Here is a 15498-nt window from a genome sequence, read left to right on the forward strand (position 1 = left end):
GATGTAAAATACTAAAAAACGTGTGTTGGTTTATGCCACGAACATAGCAGATGTTTAAAGTCATTTAATTTTGTTTTATTCATTCATTTAAGACAAAAAAAACAAAACAAATTCATCAAAAAGAAAACCTTGAATGAAAAGAGTACAGAAAGAAGAAAAAAATGCTTATATCTCCACCTTATTTAAAAAGAAAAACTTTAAACAATCATTTAAATTAATCACTTTAATATCCACTTTAAAGCTAGGAATAAAATAACATTTTTGTGTTAGTAGAATTTAATTCTAACTTTGAAACTTGTTCATCATTAATAAAACTTACCTTAACTTACCTTGCCTTTTTGGACATGCATGCATATATTTGTACAAATTGTACTTGAGAGGAGATTATTACAGCCTCATATAAAATCAATGATGATCATGATATCGGAACTAGATCGGTATTGGTCGATATCTAGATTTAGGTATCGGAATCGGATTGGAAGTTAAAAAATGTGGATCGCTGCATCCCTAATGTCAATCTGGCGCTATTATTGTACAGAACTAAAAAGAGAGAAGACTGTCAAAAACCTCTAACAATCATTGGCTGAGAAACATACCTAAAACAAATCATGCACCTGGTGGGAATTTCAAGAAGAAGAGATAAAAGAATGGGTTGCCCCCTGTTTATAGCACTCTTCCAATCACTGGATTAGATATCAATTTTTAGCCACTGTGTATTCCAAGGAGCAAGACATATGGTCCAGTGCCCTGTATTGTCTGGACAGGTATGTTCACCCAAGACTGTGGCACACGACTTGTGACAAAGGACAAACTGAATGCACAACTAGCCAAACCCAAAAACCCTGGAACAAGATTTCTGGATGGGAGAGCTACTGTCAGAGCTACTATGGTATATAATATACCACCCATGCAGCTGAGGTGGTGTGGAAAACCTATGTTAACATATGGAGAAAATCCATACCCTCACTTGTCAGTATCCAGAGGAGACCTAGAAAAAAATGTGGCAAAGGAGACAGTGAACACAGTTGTGCATGGTATGAGACTGTAAGTTCCATGGTGGGCCACAAAGTAGCAGAGGTGGTCCATAAAGTTGGGGATGTGATCAAAGAAGGAGGAAAAACAGTTGAAGGGTGGATGGTCGATATTTTCCTTCAGATTTGGCCTTATTTGATAAGCCTGATTTGAGTAATTGCTGTTGCCTTATTAGGAAATGTGTGCTCCTGCAAGACTGTCTAAGGGCCATGGGGGAGGAACTACAAGCCACTCCCACCTGAGACGGGCGCTGGCTCGGCATAAAACCAACAAATTCAGGAAGCAGACTCGCATCCGCCCTGGAGCAGCAAGCAGGATCATCATCTTGTCCACCCTACAAAGCCAGGCAGCAAGCTCTGCCATAACTGAAGTGAGTACAATGCTATGGACACTTTTCACCACAGCGACTATTCCATCCACTTTGCCACATTGTCAGACGTACTTTAAAGGGAAAAAAGTAAAATATTATCTACTGTTGTTCGCATGGATGCGTTATTGCCACAGGGGGAAATGGGACGCATGCAGACTTGTGTGTTTCTTCACAGCCATCCAAAGCTACGCCAAGCTGATTGTCACACGTGTTGTTTGAGAGACCAGAGCTGATGCCATCCCTGTTTGTCACTTATGCCCCTTTTGCACTGCCCCTAATAAGCCCCAATTCTGGGCAGCCCGCCACAGAAAGAAACCTTTTGCCCCAGCCCTTTAGCTAGTATTTTTAGCTGATTTGAGGCTGATTCAGGACCTCTTTTCATCCCTGCTTCTCTGGTGGGACCGAGCGAGCTCAGCCGAGCCGAGTCCGGACCGGAACGTGAATGCAGGACCTGATTGGTCAGGGGGAGGAGTCACTGGATCTCAAACTTTTCACTGAGCCGCCATTTGCAATTTCTCTGGATACGGAGCAGCGGCTGGATTTATTTTTAAATTTTAAAAACAAAAATGACAATGCCGTGTTTAATTCTGAAGTCCAGGTGTATTTTGTGTTTGGTGACCGACTATAAAATTTGAGCGAGCGGTGTCACCACAGAGGATCATATGAGCTGCCGAGCCGTTGAAGCCCGCAAGGCCGAACCCCGAACCCCGGCCTCGCCTGCTCACAAAGGCCGGATTCGAGCCCTGGCAGGCGGGAGGACAGGGATGGAGGGACGGGGGGTGGAAATGTTTATTTTTTTTTAATAAACATTTTATGTATAAAATATAAGGTTTTTTTTTATTATAAGTGAAGATTAAAAATAAATAAATGGTGCCGGGTTTATCATGAAATCCTGTTTTCCCTTTGACTTTATTAAATAATCTGTTAAAGTTAATTCAACTGAAAAATTATAAAAAGACAAAATTATTGAATCTCTCATATTTCCCTAAAACATGCTTAAAGAAGAGACACAGCCTTTGGTTCAACATTATTCTAACCCACAGATGTACAAATTACAAAACAAGAATTACACTTTAAATTAAAGCTTTAAATCAAAGCTAAACTTTAATTCAAAGCTAAAAATCTGTAAACAAGAAAAAAAATCTGTATACAAGAAACAAAACCACAATGAGTGCAAATACATCAAATGATGAAGAAAAACATAGAATTTTAGATATAGATATCCTGATGCTGCTCAATAATCCAGGTAGAAAAATCTAAAAAAGTTAAGTCTGGTCCTCTGGATGTTCAAAAAACAATCAAACAAAAAAAAAAAAGTAGAAATGTTTCTTCTTTCATCCAAAAGACTTCTTCAGTCTGAGGTGCTGTACTCAGCTCAGTCTTATATAAATAGCTATGAGCTGAATACAACAACTCAGACTGAAGAAGTCTTTCGGATGAAAGACGAAACATTTCTACATTTTTTTTGTTTGTTTTTTGAACGTCCAGAGGACCAGACTTAACATTTTTAGATTTAAATATAAATGCTTTTGTAGAATCTGGTTCATCAGATTTAATTCGGTTCAGTTTATTTATACAGCGCCAAGTCACAACAGAAGTCGAGTCAGGGCAATGAACAGAAATATTCATATATAAAATAAGTTAACAGAAACATTCATATATAAAAATAATAATTTAATAATATTTATCTGAGGATCAGACTGCTTTGAGTAACTCATCACAGAACTCTCATTAGCAGGACTTGGATTCTGGACACGCCTCCGGAATCGGCCCTAAAGTGCAGGTGCAAATCCAGGCTGAGCTGAGCCAGGCTGAGTAGGGGTGTTTAGGGCTGAGCAGAGTTGGGGCTGATTAGGGGCAGTGCAAAAGGGGCATTACTTGCTGGGACAAGTCAAGCCCAACTTCCGACAAAATATTGTACTCATAGTGTGGCTAGCTGTAGATTCCCTAGTGTTGACCCTCAACTGCGTGGCAAAGCATAACCCTACACGATACCTGATCCAGGCTATGGGAACGCAGCAGGAAGAATAGTAGCAGTGGTGATGGAAGGAGCAATATCCATAACCTTCCTAGCACATCTGCTGTACCAAACCCTGTCCTTACAACCACAAAAAGAAGACGTTGGACCCTGAAGCTAATTTCCCTTGTGATTTGGGGTCTGACATGGGGAGTGTGTTCTGTGCTGTATTGGACCAGTACTTGCACAGCAGTACTGATTATTATTATGTGGATGATAACCTACGCTGCTATTTTTAAAGGCAATTACAAAGCTTCTCCTGCTGCCCCGGAGGCGAACAAAGATCCAACTCCAATCCGATTTCCTTGGCTTAGATCATTAGCCATCCGAAGAAACAAACGTTGAATATTATAACCAACACCGCTTATTCCACCGTATACCTGATAACCATGCAGGCCCTTGTCCATGGACCACTCTTCAGGGTCACACCTGCGTTGCTGGAACCTCTGCTTCTCCTGGTACCAATTCACCTGGAGGCGAGCCTGGGAGCAACCCCTTCGCTGGTCCCTAAGCCTGAGGGATCAATCGACAGGGCGGTCTGATCAGATGTTCGGGCCCTGAGCAGTGACCCCATCACTTACATTTCATTGGCACCAGACTTGGCAGCAACACTCAGACAACTAGATGCAGCACAAGAGAGGTTGCCTGGATCTTCTGTCTCAGATCATATGGAGGTGTAGCCTGACGTTGCCACCCGAGTTGATCAGGAGGTTTCCACTGTACAAGATCCACTATTAGAGGTTGACCATGAAGAAGTTCTGTCACCCCCAACCCTCGCATGGGAACGACGACTTTGTACTCCTTGGAGAGCTACCCTTAAACCTGGTGGAACCATAACAGTGAACCCCCTTACTTACAAGAAGAAACACCAACGGCTGCCTCTAATCTTCTAACCCCTCTGATCAAGACATCGAACCTTGACGAACCTGCTACCGTTCTTCAGGGGCCTGTGATGGAGCACCCACAAGAAAGAAGGAATGACCGTAGTGATGAACACCTGTCAGCATCTGAGTGGTGCTCCATTGAACCAGTGACCCCCCACCCCTACACCTCCTGCATCAATCTGTACCTAGGAGGAATCGGAACAAGAAGTGAAAGCAAAAATGTTTCAGCCTTCACATGAGCCAAAGAAGGTTGGGCCTCTTGCTGGAGTAAAGAATCCTCAACTTCTCACCACATCGCCTGCCAAAAAACGCATGGAGAACATTGACATGAGTGAAATGCCCTTACTGGATACGTCAGAGGATGGCTGGCTGAAGGAATAACGTGGACAGGAACTGATTTCAATGAGGGGATGTTAAGTAATGTCGACTTCTGTGTGAAATCAGTTCTAAAGCCCACAGAATGCATCTTTGACCCCTCTAGGCAGAAAGGACCTGCAGGGCTCTTGATGTGTGTGTGCTCTTATGTAACGAGAAACAAGTAGGAGTAATCATTTACAGATGTTTGCTCTGTGTCTGTGTGTGTGTGTGTGAACAGAGCCAGTCTGTAGGCTTTTTCTCAGTAATGATCAGAAGTGCTGAAGCTGCAGGAATGTAAAAAATGTTTAAATGTTTGAAAATCATATAATGATTTTAAAATTAATAACTAATAGAAAAGGTGATTATACATGATTAAAAAAACTTGTGATTAAGTTGAATGTTAACTGCAGTGTTTGGCTGAAGTGAATAGAGCAATTCCTAAGTATTGAACAGTAGTGACCCTCCTTAAGCAGAACAGGGCAGTGACACTTAGAATGGAATGTTCCAGAACTGAATGTTCCAGTATGTTAGTAATGACAAGCCTCAAGAACCAATCATAGGCTTACAGCAGAGGGCTACACCCGAAGAGGCAAGACCAGGCTGGAACAAGTCTGGACTTGTCTGGTCTGGGCTTTAAATATAGCTCACTCTCACTGTTCTAGGCTGAATAGTTCTGGGAGCTGGAGAGACGTAGGACGGTATTGGCCTGCTCTTAGCTGCAGGAGAAGATTTAGACAATCCAAAATAGACTCCTTTTTAGTCAAGATAGGAGCATTATTTTTGTTTCAGCCCGGATTAAAGCCAAACCAAAATCTTCTACAAATTAGAACAGCTTTTTGGGCATGGGACACACCTTCCCAGGGATCTGGGAAAGGGATTTCACCTGCCTTTAACCAAAGATTTCTTCAGACAAAGGAGACTGACGATAATGGTAAGGGGACGCTCTGATTTACCATTCTTTTATAAATTTTACAAAATGATAGCGACAGCTCGACCAAAAATTAAGGGAATCAGATTAATATTATCAACATTTTGGGTCCTCTGTTCATGAATGCCAAACAGTGGAACAGGTTTTACAAAGACTAATAACAACAGCTTGGAGGGATTTCTTATAATTTGACCAGGGTTTTTTTTAAGAGTTCTTTGGGATTCTAACACATACTGGAACTCCTAGGCATCACCCTTCTAGATGAAAGGAAGGCTTTCCTCCATCAGCTCGTAAGAGCTTTAAGGACTCCTAACTCCCTATCTCTGCTCATTGGAGCAAGAAAATTACCACATTAGTTGGACTTTCAATCCTTTGGACATCAAAATCAATTAACAAGAACCTCCCTCAAATAATAAATAGACTTTTAATTACTGATTCCACTATATAACTAGATATAATCATTGTTTGGATTGTGCATTAATGCTGTTCACTTGCAAATCAATAAAGTAAAGCATAAAATGTAAAAATTTGGACTATCATTTCACCACCTCATGTTCTTGGATTTTAAAAGCTTGGTTCAATTCTAACTAAATAAGGAGGTTTTAAATGGGTTTCTCAGCTGTGAATATTAAGACAACATCCTAGAATCCTATTCCTGGATTCTAAAAAAAAAACAAAAACAGATCAGTAAGAATTGCCGTTCTACAACAAAGGTGAATGACCGTTAATGTGAGTTTCCCTGTGGACAATGATCCAACTCCAGCTGGTAGGTTGGGTGAGCCACGGGGTGAGATGAGGGTGTGGCTCACAGATGGAGGTCATTAACAAATCTGGGTGAGTCATGCTCAACACAGCCTAAGTTGAACTAACCTAAAATTACTTTGGGTAATACTCAAGTGTTGGGCTTAGTTTGTTATACCCTTTAGAGGAGAGGCTGCAGTGGGGTTTGGCCATAACTCATAACTCCACTGGGTAGATTAAATTATGATTTATCTTGTATTTAGTATGTGCAGCTTTGAGATAGGTGCGTTTGGTAGTCCGAAAATTATGGTAACTGTTTGTCAGTCAAACATTTGTTTCCATGGCTTTAGCTGGACAAAACTAAAAACTGTTGAATTCAGAAACCCTTCAAGCTCAGAAATCTAATATGGATTTACATTTTTAGCTTCCTTTATTTTGTTTGTAAAATTGTTGTTTATAATCAAATATAATTCCTGGTAAATATCCAGCTTGTCAGGCAACAAAATGGAAAGATCACCAATGAGGTGAGTACTTCCTCCGCAGAGTAAAATCCCTTATATATTCTATTTTTTTTCCTTTAGGTCAGTTGAAATATTTTGTTTACCTTCCTTTCAGGTGGATCCAGGGCTCTCCAGTTGTTGGCTCTAAGCTGGTGAAGCTCATCAAACTTCAGGCTGATGTTCTCTATAGACAGCTGAAGCATGTCCCAAAACCCTGCCAGGTCTGCAGATATGAGCCGATGGTTGATGCTGGGGTTCTGACTCAGTCATGAAGAGGCACACAAAAAGAAAGAATAATTACAGATTAGATTGTTTGATTTAATTAAATGGTCCACATATGAAGCCTATCATTGTAGCTACAAAATGAAGTGTAATTTTTTTTTTTTTTTTTTTTTTTTCATTTAGCCTTTATTTATCCAGGTTAGTCTCATTGAGCCACGAGAACTCATTTTCAAGAGAGACCTGTTTAGGGAGCACATGGTGGGGGTTAAGGGCCTTGCTCATGGGCCCAGAGTGGGGTGAATGAGGGTGGGGGCAAGTGTGAGTGTTTCACCTACCCCACCCACAATTTTGATGTTGTCGGGGCCGGGGCGTGAACCGGCGATCTTTGGATCACAAGCCCACCTCTCTAACCTCTGCGCCACCACTCCCCCCAATTAAAACCAAAGGCAGGACTAGTAATTTAAGAGAGTATTTTTACCAGCTGATTCGTGATTGTTGAATAAACTGAGCACAGTCTGCACTGAAATTACAATTTAATCCCTCTAAGTATTGTAAATATCATGTATGGACATGTTTGTTTTGAAATAGCATATTAAATTATGAAGCTTTTAATTTTATTTAATTTTCTTTTCAAATAAAATGTATTGCTCTCTAGAAAACACACACTAATGTAAAATAAAATAACTAATCCAAAGTAAATTGTTTAGTTTTTCTTTTGAGTAGATTTATTTTATGTAGTTAACTACTACTTGAGTAAACTTTCAAGAGAGTAATTATTTTTACTTCAGTATTTTGTCTTAGTAATTTGTTTTCTATAAAACAGCTAAGGAAAAATATCCAGTGCTTTTAAAGTTTGTTTCAAGAACATTCAAAAGCTAACTACTGAAACTAATAATTATGATAATTTGACCACAGGGACATGTTAAACTCAGGTGTGCCCTGTATTCAGCATCTCTGGTATCTTCAGTCAGTCATCAGTCAGTCGGCTTATTTTAAGGGTAACCGGTCTGTTTGGAATCATTGTGTCTAATACATGAACATGGACCACAGATATCTGAGGACAGAGTTGTCTTAGATAGTCAATGATTGTCTTATTATAGGTAATGGCTATCTGCTAAAAATAATCTCCAAGCAGCTTGATATTCCTCTGACTACAGCTGTTCAGATTATTCAGAAGGTTAAGGTCTGCAGGACTGGAGAAAACCTCCCTGGACATGTCCAAAAGAAGACAACTGCGGACAAATGGAAGATTTGGATAATATGAACAGTAACCAAATAATTTAGAATAATGTCCAAAGAGATCAGAGGTGAATTCTAAGAACAAGGTCCATCAATGGTAAATTGCACCATTGGTGGCTGTTTGAGCCAAAATTGACTTAATGGAAGACAGTGACCCAGACCAGTGGTCATTCCGTATGTTGAGGGGGTATCAGAGAAACTGAGACGTTTATTTTCTAAAACATAACTTCCCAGTGGCTTTTAAACCCCAAAATACATTACGGCAAAGACTGGTTCATCCCAAAGATCCAGTCCCCCGGCACGAACAGAGTAATGTTGTGTATGCTGTTCAGTGTCAGGAGGGTGATCAGTCTTATATCGGGGAAACTAAACAGCCACTGGCCAAAAGGATGGCCCAGCACAGAAGAGCAACATCATCAGGCCAGGACTCTGCGGTCTACACTCATCTCCAGGCCAGTGGTCACTCTTTCAGGGATGAAGATGTGCACATCCTAGATAGAGAGGAACGATGGTTTGAGAGAGGAGTAAAGGAGGCCATCTTTGTGAAAATAAATCGTCCATCATTAAACAGGGGTGGAGGCCTCCGGGTTCAACTGTCCCCCTTTTACAATGCTGTTATTGCTAGTATCACTCAACCCCCTGTGAACAGTAAACAGCCATCAGTGTGCTAATGATCCATTGTTAGGCTGATGGTCCTTCTTGACCATGTGAGCAGCTGGTTTTCGCTGTCAGCAGCAAAACTGGTTGATCCACTCTGAGAAGGTGCTATTTATAAGACTGAGCTGAATACAGCTCCTCAGACTGAGGAAGTCTTTTGGATGAAAGATGAAATGTTTCTACTTTTTTCTGTTGTTTTGTTTTTTGAATGTCCAGAGGACCAGACTTAACTTTTTTAGATTCCAGAAAACTGTTTCCCCACCACGCAGTAAACTTAAGAAGACCAACCAGTTAGCTGGAACTAAGATGGTTTCTGGGGGCCGTCCTGTCCCTCGTTGACTCCTCCCAGGCAGGCAGCCACAGCCAAAGTGGTTCAAGGCAACAAAGTTCATGCTCAATCATCCAGGTATCCGATCTGATATCAATATCGGTATCAGTCCCAATATAAAAAAAACCCCTTGTTGATCGAGTATTGGTGACAATGTGACCGATCCATGACTGGGCACATCTATTCAGTCTAATTCTATGCTTTGTGCTCTGAGTGACGTCAGGCGCTAGTGAACTCACTGCAGATTGTTTTTAAAATAGAGCGAGCGAAAGGATCAGCCATCAGGAACATTTCACACTACCTCAGCCAACACATTTGACAGCTATGTGCAATATGTGCATAGCGACAGTTCTAGGGGGTGTCACAAAAACTTCCAGTTAACACTCTAAAAAAGTTAAATCTGGTCCTCTGGACATTCAAAAAAACAAAACAAAGCAAAACAACAAAAATGTAGAAACGTTTCGTCTCTCATCCGAGAGACTTCCTCAGTCTGAGGTGCTGTATTCAGCTCAGTCTCTTAAATAGCACCTTCTCAGAGTGGATCAACCAGTTTTGCTGCTGACAACCAAAACCAGCTGATCACATGCTTAAGAAGGACCATCAGCCTAACAATGGATCATTAGCACACTGATGGCTGTTTACTATTCACAGGGGGTTGAGTGATACTAGCAATCACAGCATTGTAAGAGGGGGACAATTGAACACAGAGGCCTCCACCCCTGTTTAACGATGGACGATTTCTTTTCACAAAGATGGCCTCCTTTACTCCTCTCTCAAACCATCGTTCCTCTCTATCCAGGATGTGAACATCTTCATCCCTGAAAGAGTGACCGCTGGCCTGGAGATGAGTGTAGACCGCAGAGTCCTGGCCTGATGATGTTGCTCTTCTGTGCTGGGCCATCCTTTTGGCCAGTGGCTGTTTTGTTTCCCCGATGTAAGACTGATCACAGCCCTCCTGACACTGAACAGCATACACAACATTACTCTGTTTGTGCCAGGGGACTGGATCTTTGGGATGAACCAGTCTTTGCCGTAATGTATTTTGGGGTTTAAAAGCCACTGGGACATTATGTTTTAGAAAATAAACGTCTCAGTTTCTCTGATACTCCCTCAACATATGGAATGACCACTGGTCTGGGTCTGGGTTCCTCCTTTTCACCTGTTGGCTGACTGGAGTCCTGTTTGGGTTTCTTCTCTGCTTTCAGGAAGGCCCAGTTAGGATATCCACATTGCTCTAGAGCCTGTCTTGTGTGGGATTTCTCCTTCTGCCTGGCTCCTGAGTTAGTGGGGATGCTGTCTGCTCTGTGATACAGAGTCCTGATGACTCCTAACTTGTGCTCCAAAGGGTGATGGGAGTCAAACTGCAAATACTGGTCTGTGTGGGTGGGTTTGCGGTACACCTCAGTTTGCAAATGTCCTCTATAAGAGACTGAGACCTCACAGTCCAAGAAAGCCAACTTGCCATTTTTTTCATCTTCTCGTGTGAACTTGATGTATTTATCCACAGAGTTGATGTGGTCAGTAAAATGTTGGACTTCCTGAGATTTGATTTTAACCCAGGTGTCGTCAACATACCTGAACCAATGACTTGGTGGTGTCCCTGAAAAGGACGTCAAGGCTCTCTTTTCTACCTCCTCCATGTACAGGTTGGCAACAATAGGAGAAATTGGAGACCCCATGGCACACCCATGTTTCTGCCTATAATATTGCTCCCCATATGTGAAGTAGGTTGACTGCAGGCACAGTTTCAAGAGTTGACACAGTTGTTCTGTGGAAAGTGTGGTCCTGCTGCTCAGAGTGGTGTCTGATTTTAATTTTAAACCGACCACCTCTACTGCATCATCAACAGGAATGCACGTAAAGAGTGATGTGACATCAAAAGAGACCATTGTTTCATCAGTCTCCATGATGACATCCCTCACCTTATCCACAAAGTCCATGGTGTTCTGTATGTGGTGTTCTGAGCTGCCAACTAAAGGGATGAGTACAGACGCCAGATATTTGGAAACATTGTAAGTGACAGAGTTAATCATGCTAACGATTGGTCTTAAAGGATTATTGAGCATGCATCAGGATATTCCAGTTAACACTACCAACTTAATCAAGCATCTCTAGAGATTTCACTCTAAAGAGCACGCTAAGTTTGTTGAACAGAATTCAGCACAGTTTTTCAGTATCGGATCGTCATCGGATCGGTATAGACCGTCTCCAAACAGCAGGTATTGGTATCGGAAGTGGAAAAAGTGGATTGGTGCATCCATATTTTTTATAGAGACGTTTTGCCCTTTATCCTGAGGGCTTCATCAGTCTGAGGAGTTCCAGAAAACTGTTTCCTCACCAAGCAGTAAACTTCTTAAGTGGATCAACCAGTTTGCTGGAGCTAAAATGGTTTCTGGGGGCCGTCCTGTCCCCCGTCGACTCCTCCCAGGCAGGCAGCCACAGCTAAAGTGGTTCAAGGCAACAAAGTTCATGCTCAATCATCCAGGTATCACATCCAATAATTCTCAGTCAGGTACTTTTAGTTAACGTTTAAGGGTTTTCCTTCATTTAAAAATGGGGAATAAAAATGTTTGTTCATGTCTGTACATCCCGTAATCTACACAGATTATTAAAATGGCAAAAAAAGGCATTTTTACCAAGATTCTGATAAAACATTCAATGCAACTTTTTGCCTCACAAAACAAGCTAACAAAAAAATCCCCAAAATATTCCCAACAATATTTGTTAAAAAATCTTTAATCTCCTACGCAACAAACAAAAAGAAAAAAGAAAATAAACGTATTGAGGAATTAGAGAAATCTATCAAATTATTAGAAAGTTTACAAGGAGAGGAAACACAGACAAAACTACGCAAGATAAAATTAGAACTAAATGAATGTATTGACAAAAAAAACAAATTCTTAGTACAAAGACTTCGCTTGGAACATTTTGAACACAGTAATAAATCCGGTAGCTTTTTAGCTAATCAACTCAAATTAAATAAAGAAAAAACGTCTATATATGGTATTAAAGACACAAATGGTAACATAACTTATGACGAGGAAAAAGTAAATAGTGTTTTTAGAGATTTCTATAAAACTCTATACACTCCACAAATAAATCCAACAGATGAAGATATTAATCAATTCTTGGAGAGAGTAATACTTCCAAAACTAGACAGTAGTCAATCTTCAGAACTAGACTCACCATTAACATCAGATGAGCTCCGTGAAGCCATTAAAAACATGCCTAATAAGAAATCTCCAGGCCCAGATGGATATCCAGCAGAATTTTATAAAGAGTTCTGGAACATCCTGGAACCAATATTTCACAGAATGCTACATGAGTCTGAAGAAAATGGCAGATTTCCAACACATATGAATTCAGCCAACATTAGTTTACTATTAAAACCAGGCAAAGACCCAGTACTACCTACCAGTTATCGCCCCATCTCTCTTATTAATGTAGATGTTAAAATAATTAGTAAAGTCATCTCTAAAAGATTAGAGAAAATAATTCCTCTCATTATTCATCCTGACCAAACTGGATTCATAAAAGGAAGACACTCGACCACAAATACACGCAGATTATATAATTTAATAGAGTATTCATATAGTAAAAATATTGAAACGGCTATTTTGTCTTTGGACGCAGAAAAAGCATTTGATAGGGTAAACTGGAAATTTTTATTTTCTACATTGAGTAAATTTGGTTTTGGGGACCATTTCATTAATTGGTTAAAAATATTATATAACTCACCAAGAGCATGTGTCAGGACAAATAATCAAATATCTTCAAGCTTCTGTTTACAGAGGGGGACCAGGCAGGGATGTCCACTTTCACCTGCACTATTTGCTATTTTTATTGAACCTTTAGCAGCAGCAATAAGACAAACTGCTGATATTAAAGGTATACTGTGTAGAAATATAGAACATAAAATTAGTCTTTATGCTGACGATGTCTTACTTTTTCTTCAGAACACAGAAAAGTCAATATCTAATGTTATCAAATTAATAAACTCATTCTCAAAAGTTTCTGATTATTCTATAAATTGGTCAAAATCCACAGCTCTTCCAATAAACTGCGTGTTTAATACTTCTCTCAATGAACGACTACAATCAGGTAACATTACATACTTGGGCATTAATATTTCTCCTAGATTAGAAGACTTAATAAAATTGAATCATATCCCAATTTTAAAGAACATTGAAGATGATCTTACTAGATGGAAATCTCTGCCCATATCACTTATGGGAAGAGTTGCCTCAGTAAAAATGATGGTCCTGCCGAAAATAAACTATTTATTCTCAATGATTCCAAATAAACCTTCAACTGAATGGTTTAAGTCACTGGACTCTTTGATATCTAAATTCCTTTGGAAAAACAAAACTCCACGTATTAGCTTAAAAGCATTACAGAAATCTAAAGATACCGGAGGGTTAGAACTTCCCAACTTCTATCACTACTATTTAGCCAATAGGTTACAATATATCTCAAAGTGGTTAAATCCAAATACATTAGATGAAACTTGGATAGACATAGAACAAACTTTATGCAATAATATTAAGATTTCAGATCTACCGTTTATTAGCACAAATATAAAAAGACATGTTTGCTTTAAAAGCATCAGTATTAGCTCTTCTCTGACAGCATGGTGGGAGTATTTGAAAATGACAAAATCTTCACTACTCCCCTGTAGACATACACCCATCTGGAACAATCCTGACATCCTAGAAGAAAATAATATGTTAAATTTCCCAGGTTGGAGAGTCAAGGGAATTGAACGTCTGGAACACATATATGAAGGTGTAGACTTTATTCCATTTAATAATTTAATAATACAATTTGACATTGAAAATAAATACTTCTTACAATATCAACAAATTAAGTCTATAATAAAAAAGAAATTTAAGCTTAATAAAACTTTGTTAGAAACACCAATATGTGTGTTAGAGTTCCTTAATCTTAAATCCCCCAAATTATTATCTAAAATATACAAGAAATTGTCTAGAATCAATGACTCCATAATGTTACCTGTTGCAAAATGGGAGTCAGATTTATCAATCAATTTTGACCAAAACACCTGGTCTCAAATATGTTTAAGAACATTTAAAATGACTAGAATCTCCAACTTACAATTAATACAGTATAAAGTTCTTTATAGAGTACATTATACAGGTCAGCGAATGTTTCGGATGGGATTTACATCATCTAACAACTGCTCACAGTGCACAGGCAATATTCCTGATGATTATATCCATGCACTCTGGTTCTGCCCACCCGTTCAGAGGTTCTGGGTCCAGGTTTGTGAAGACTTGTCTAAATGTCTGAAATGTAATATTCCACTCTCTCCGTCTGTTTGCTTATTGGCTATCTTGGAAGATGTTACCCTGGAAAAAAATACATGTCGCATGATTTTCACTGCCTTATGCATCGCAAAGAAAACCATACTCCTGAATTGGAAAAATAAAAATAATCTTAGTATTAATCAGTATAAAAATCTGCTGTTAGATCATATTAGTCTTGAAACAGCATCTGCCGACACATTGGATCAATCTCTGTGGGCTCCTTTGATCGGCTCCGTTACATAGTGAGGGTGGGTAGTCTGGGATCTGACCTTGTGGGGCCTTGGGGTTGATGTGGAGGTGGGTGTATGGGTTTGGGGCCCCGGGGGGGTTGCCGGGGGCTGGGCTCTTGGGGGTACCTGGGCAGGGGGGCACTGCTTTCCCTCTGGGGAGGGCCTGGGTGGTTCTGGGGGATGTCTGCTGGTGGCTGCATGCAGGCCCTCAGGTGGTCTATGGCGGCGGTCGTGGGTCACCGATCTGGTAGCCTGGCTGTGCTGATGTGGGTTCGGGGTGGGCGCGGGGGCTTGGGGTTCTGGGGGCTTGTCGCCCCCGGGCTTGGGCCTGTGGGGTTCGGGGATCTTGGGCTCTGGCGGGCGGGTTGCCGGGCTCTGGGCCGGCTTGCGTTCTGGTGCCCGGTTCTGGGCGGGGGCCTTCGGCTCGCTGGTGGGTTGTGGGTCATGGGCTGGGGGGTTGGGTGTTTGGGGGCGTGACCAGTGGCCCCTAGGAGGGGGTAGTTTGACCCAGCCTAGGTGTCTAGTGTGCTATGTGTTTTGAGAGATGTCCGAATGAGGGGTGGGTGTAGTATTTCTTCTGGAGTGGGGATGGGGTGGATGTCCTTGGGGGCGGCCCGGGACTGTGCATGGCCGGCTGGCTGGCCCCTTTCCTGTGGTGGGGGCTCG

At 40.9% G+C, this 15498-nt stretch overlaps 1 protein-coding gene across 1 annotated transcript in view; it reads right to left on the reverse strand.

The window, feature by feature from the left end:
* Positions 1-15498, reverse strand: part of dlgap1a (discs, large (Drosophila) homolog-associated protein 1a) — a 345763-nt gene that overhangs the window by 60077 nt on the left and 270188 nt on the right. The window contains exon 13 of the mRNA XM_037681980.1: positions 6934-7086. Within this exon, the coding sequence (XP_037537908.1) occupies positions 6934-7086 (153 nt within the window). The remainder of the gene's footprint in view (positions 1-6933; positions 7087-15498) is intronic.

The sequence above is a fragment of the Nematolebias whitei genome, chromosome 9, assembly GCF_014905685.2.
Source record: "Nematolebias whitei isolate Nwh7 chromosome 9, NemWhi1, whole genome shotgun sequence".
NCBI lineage: Eukaryota > Metazoa > Chordata > Actinopteri > Cyprinodontiformes > Rivulidae > Nematolebias > Nematolebias whitei.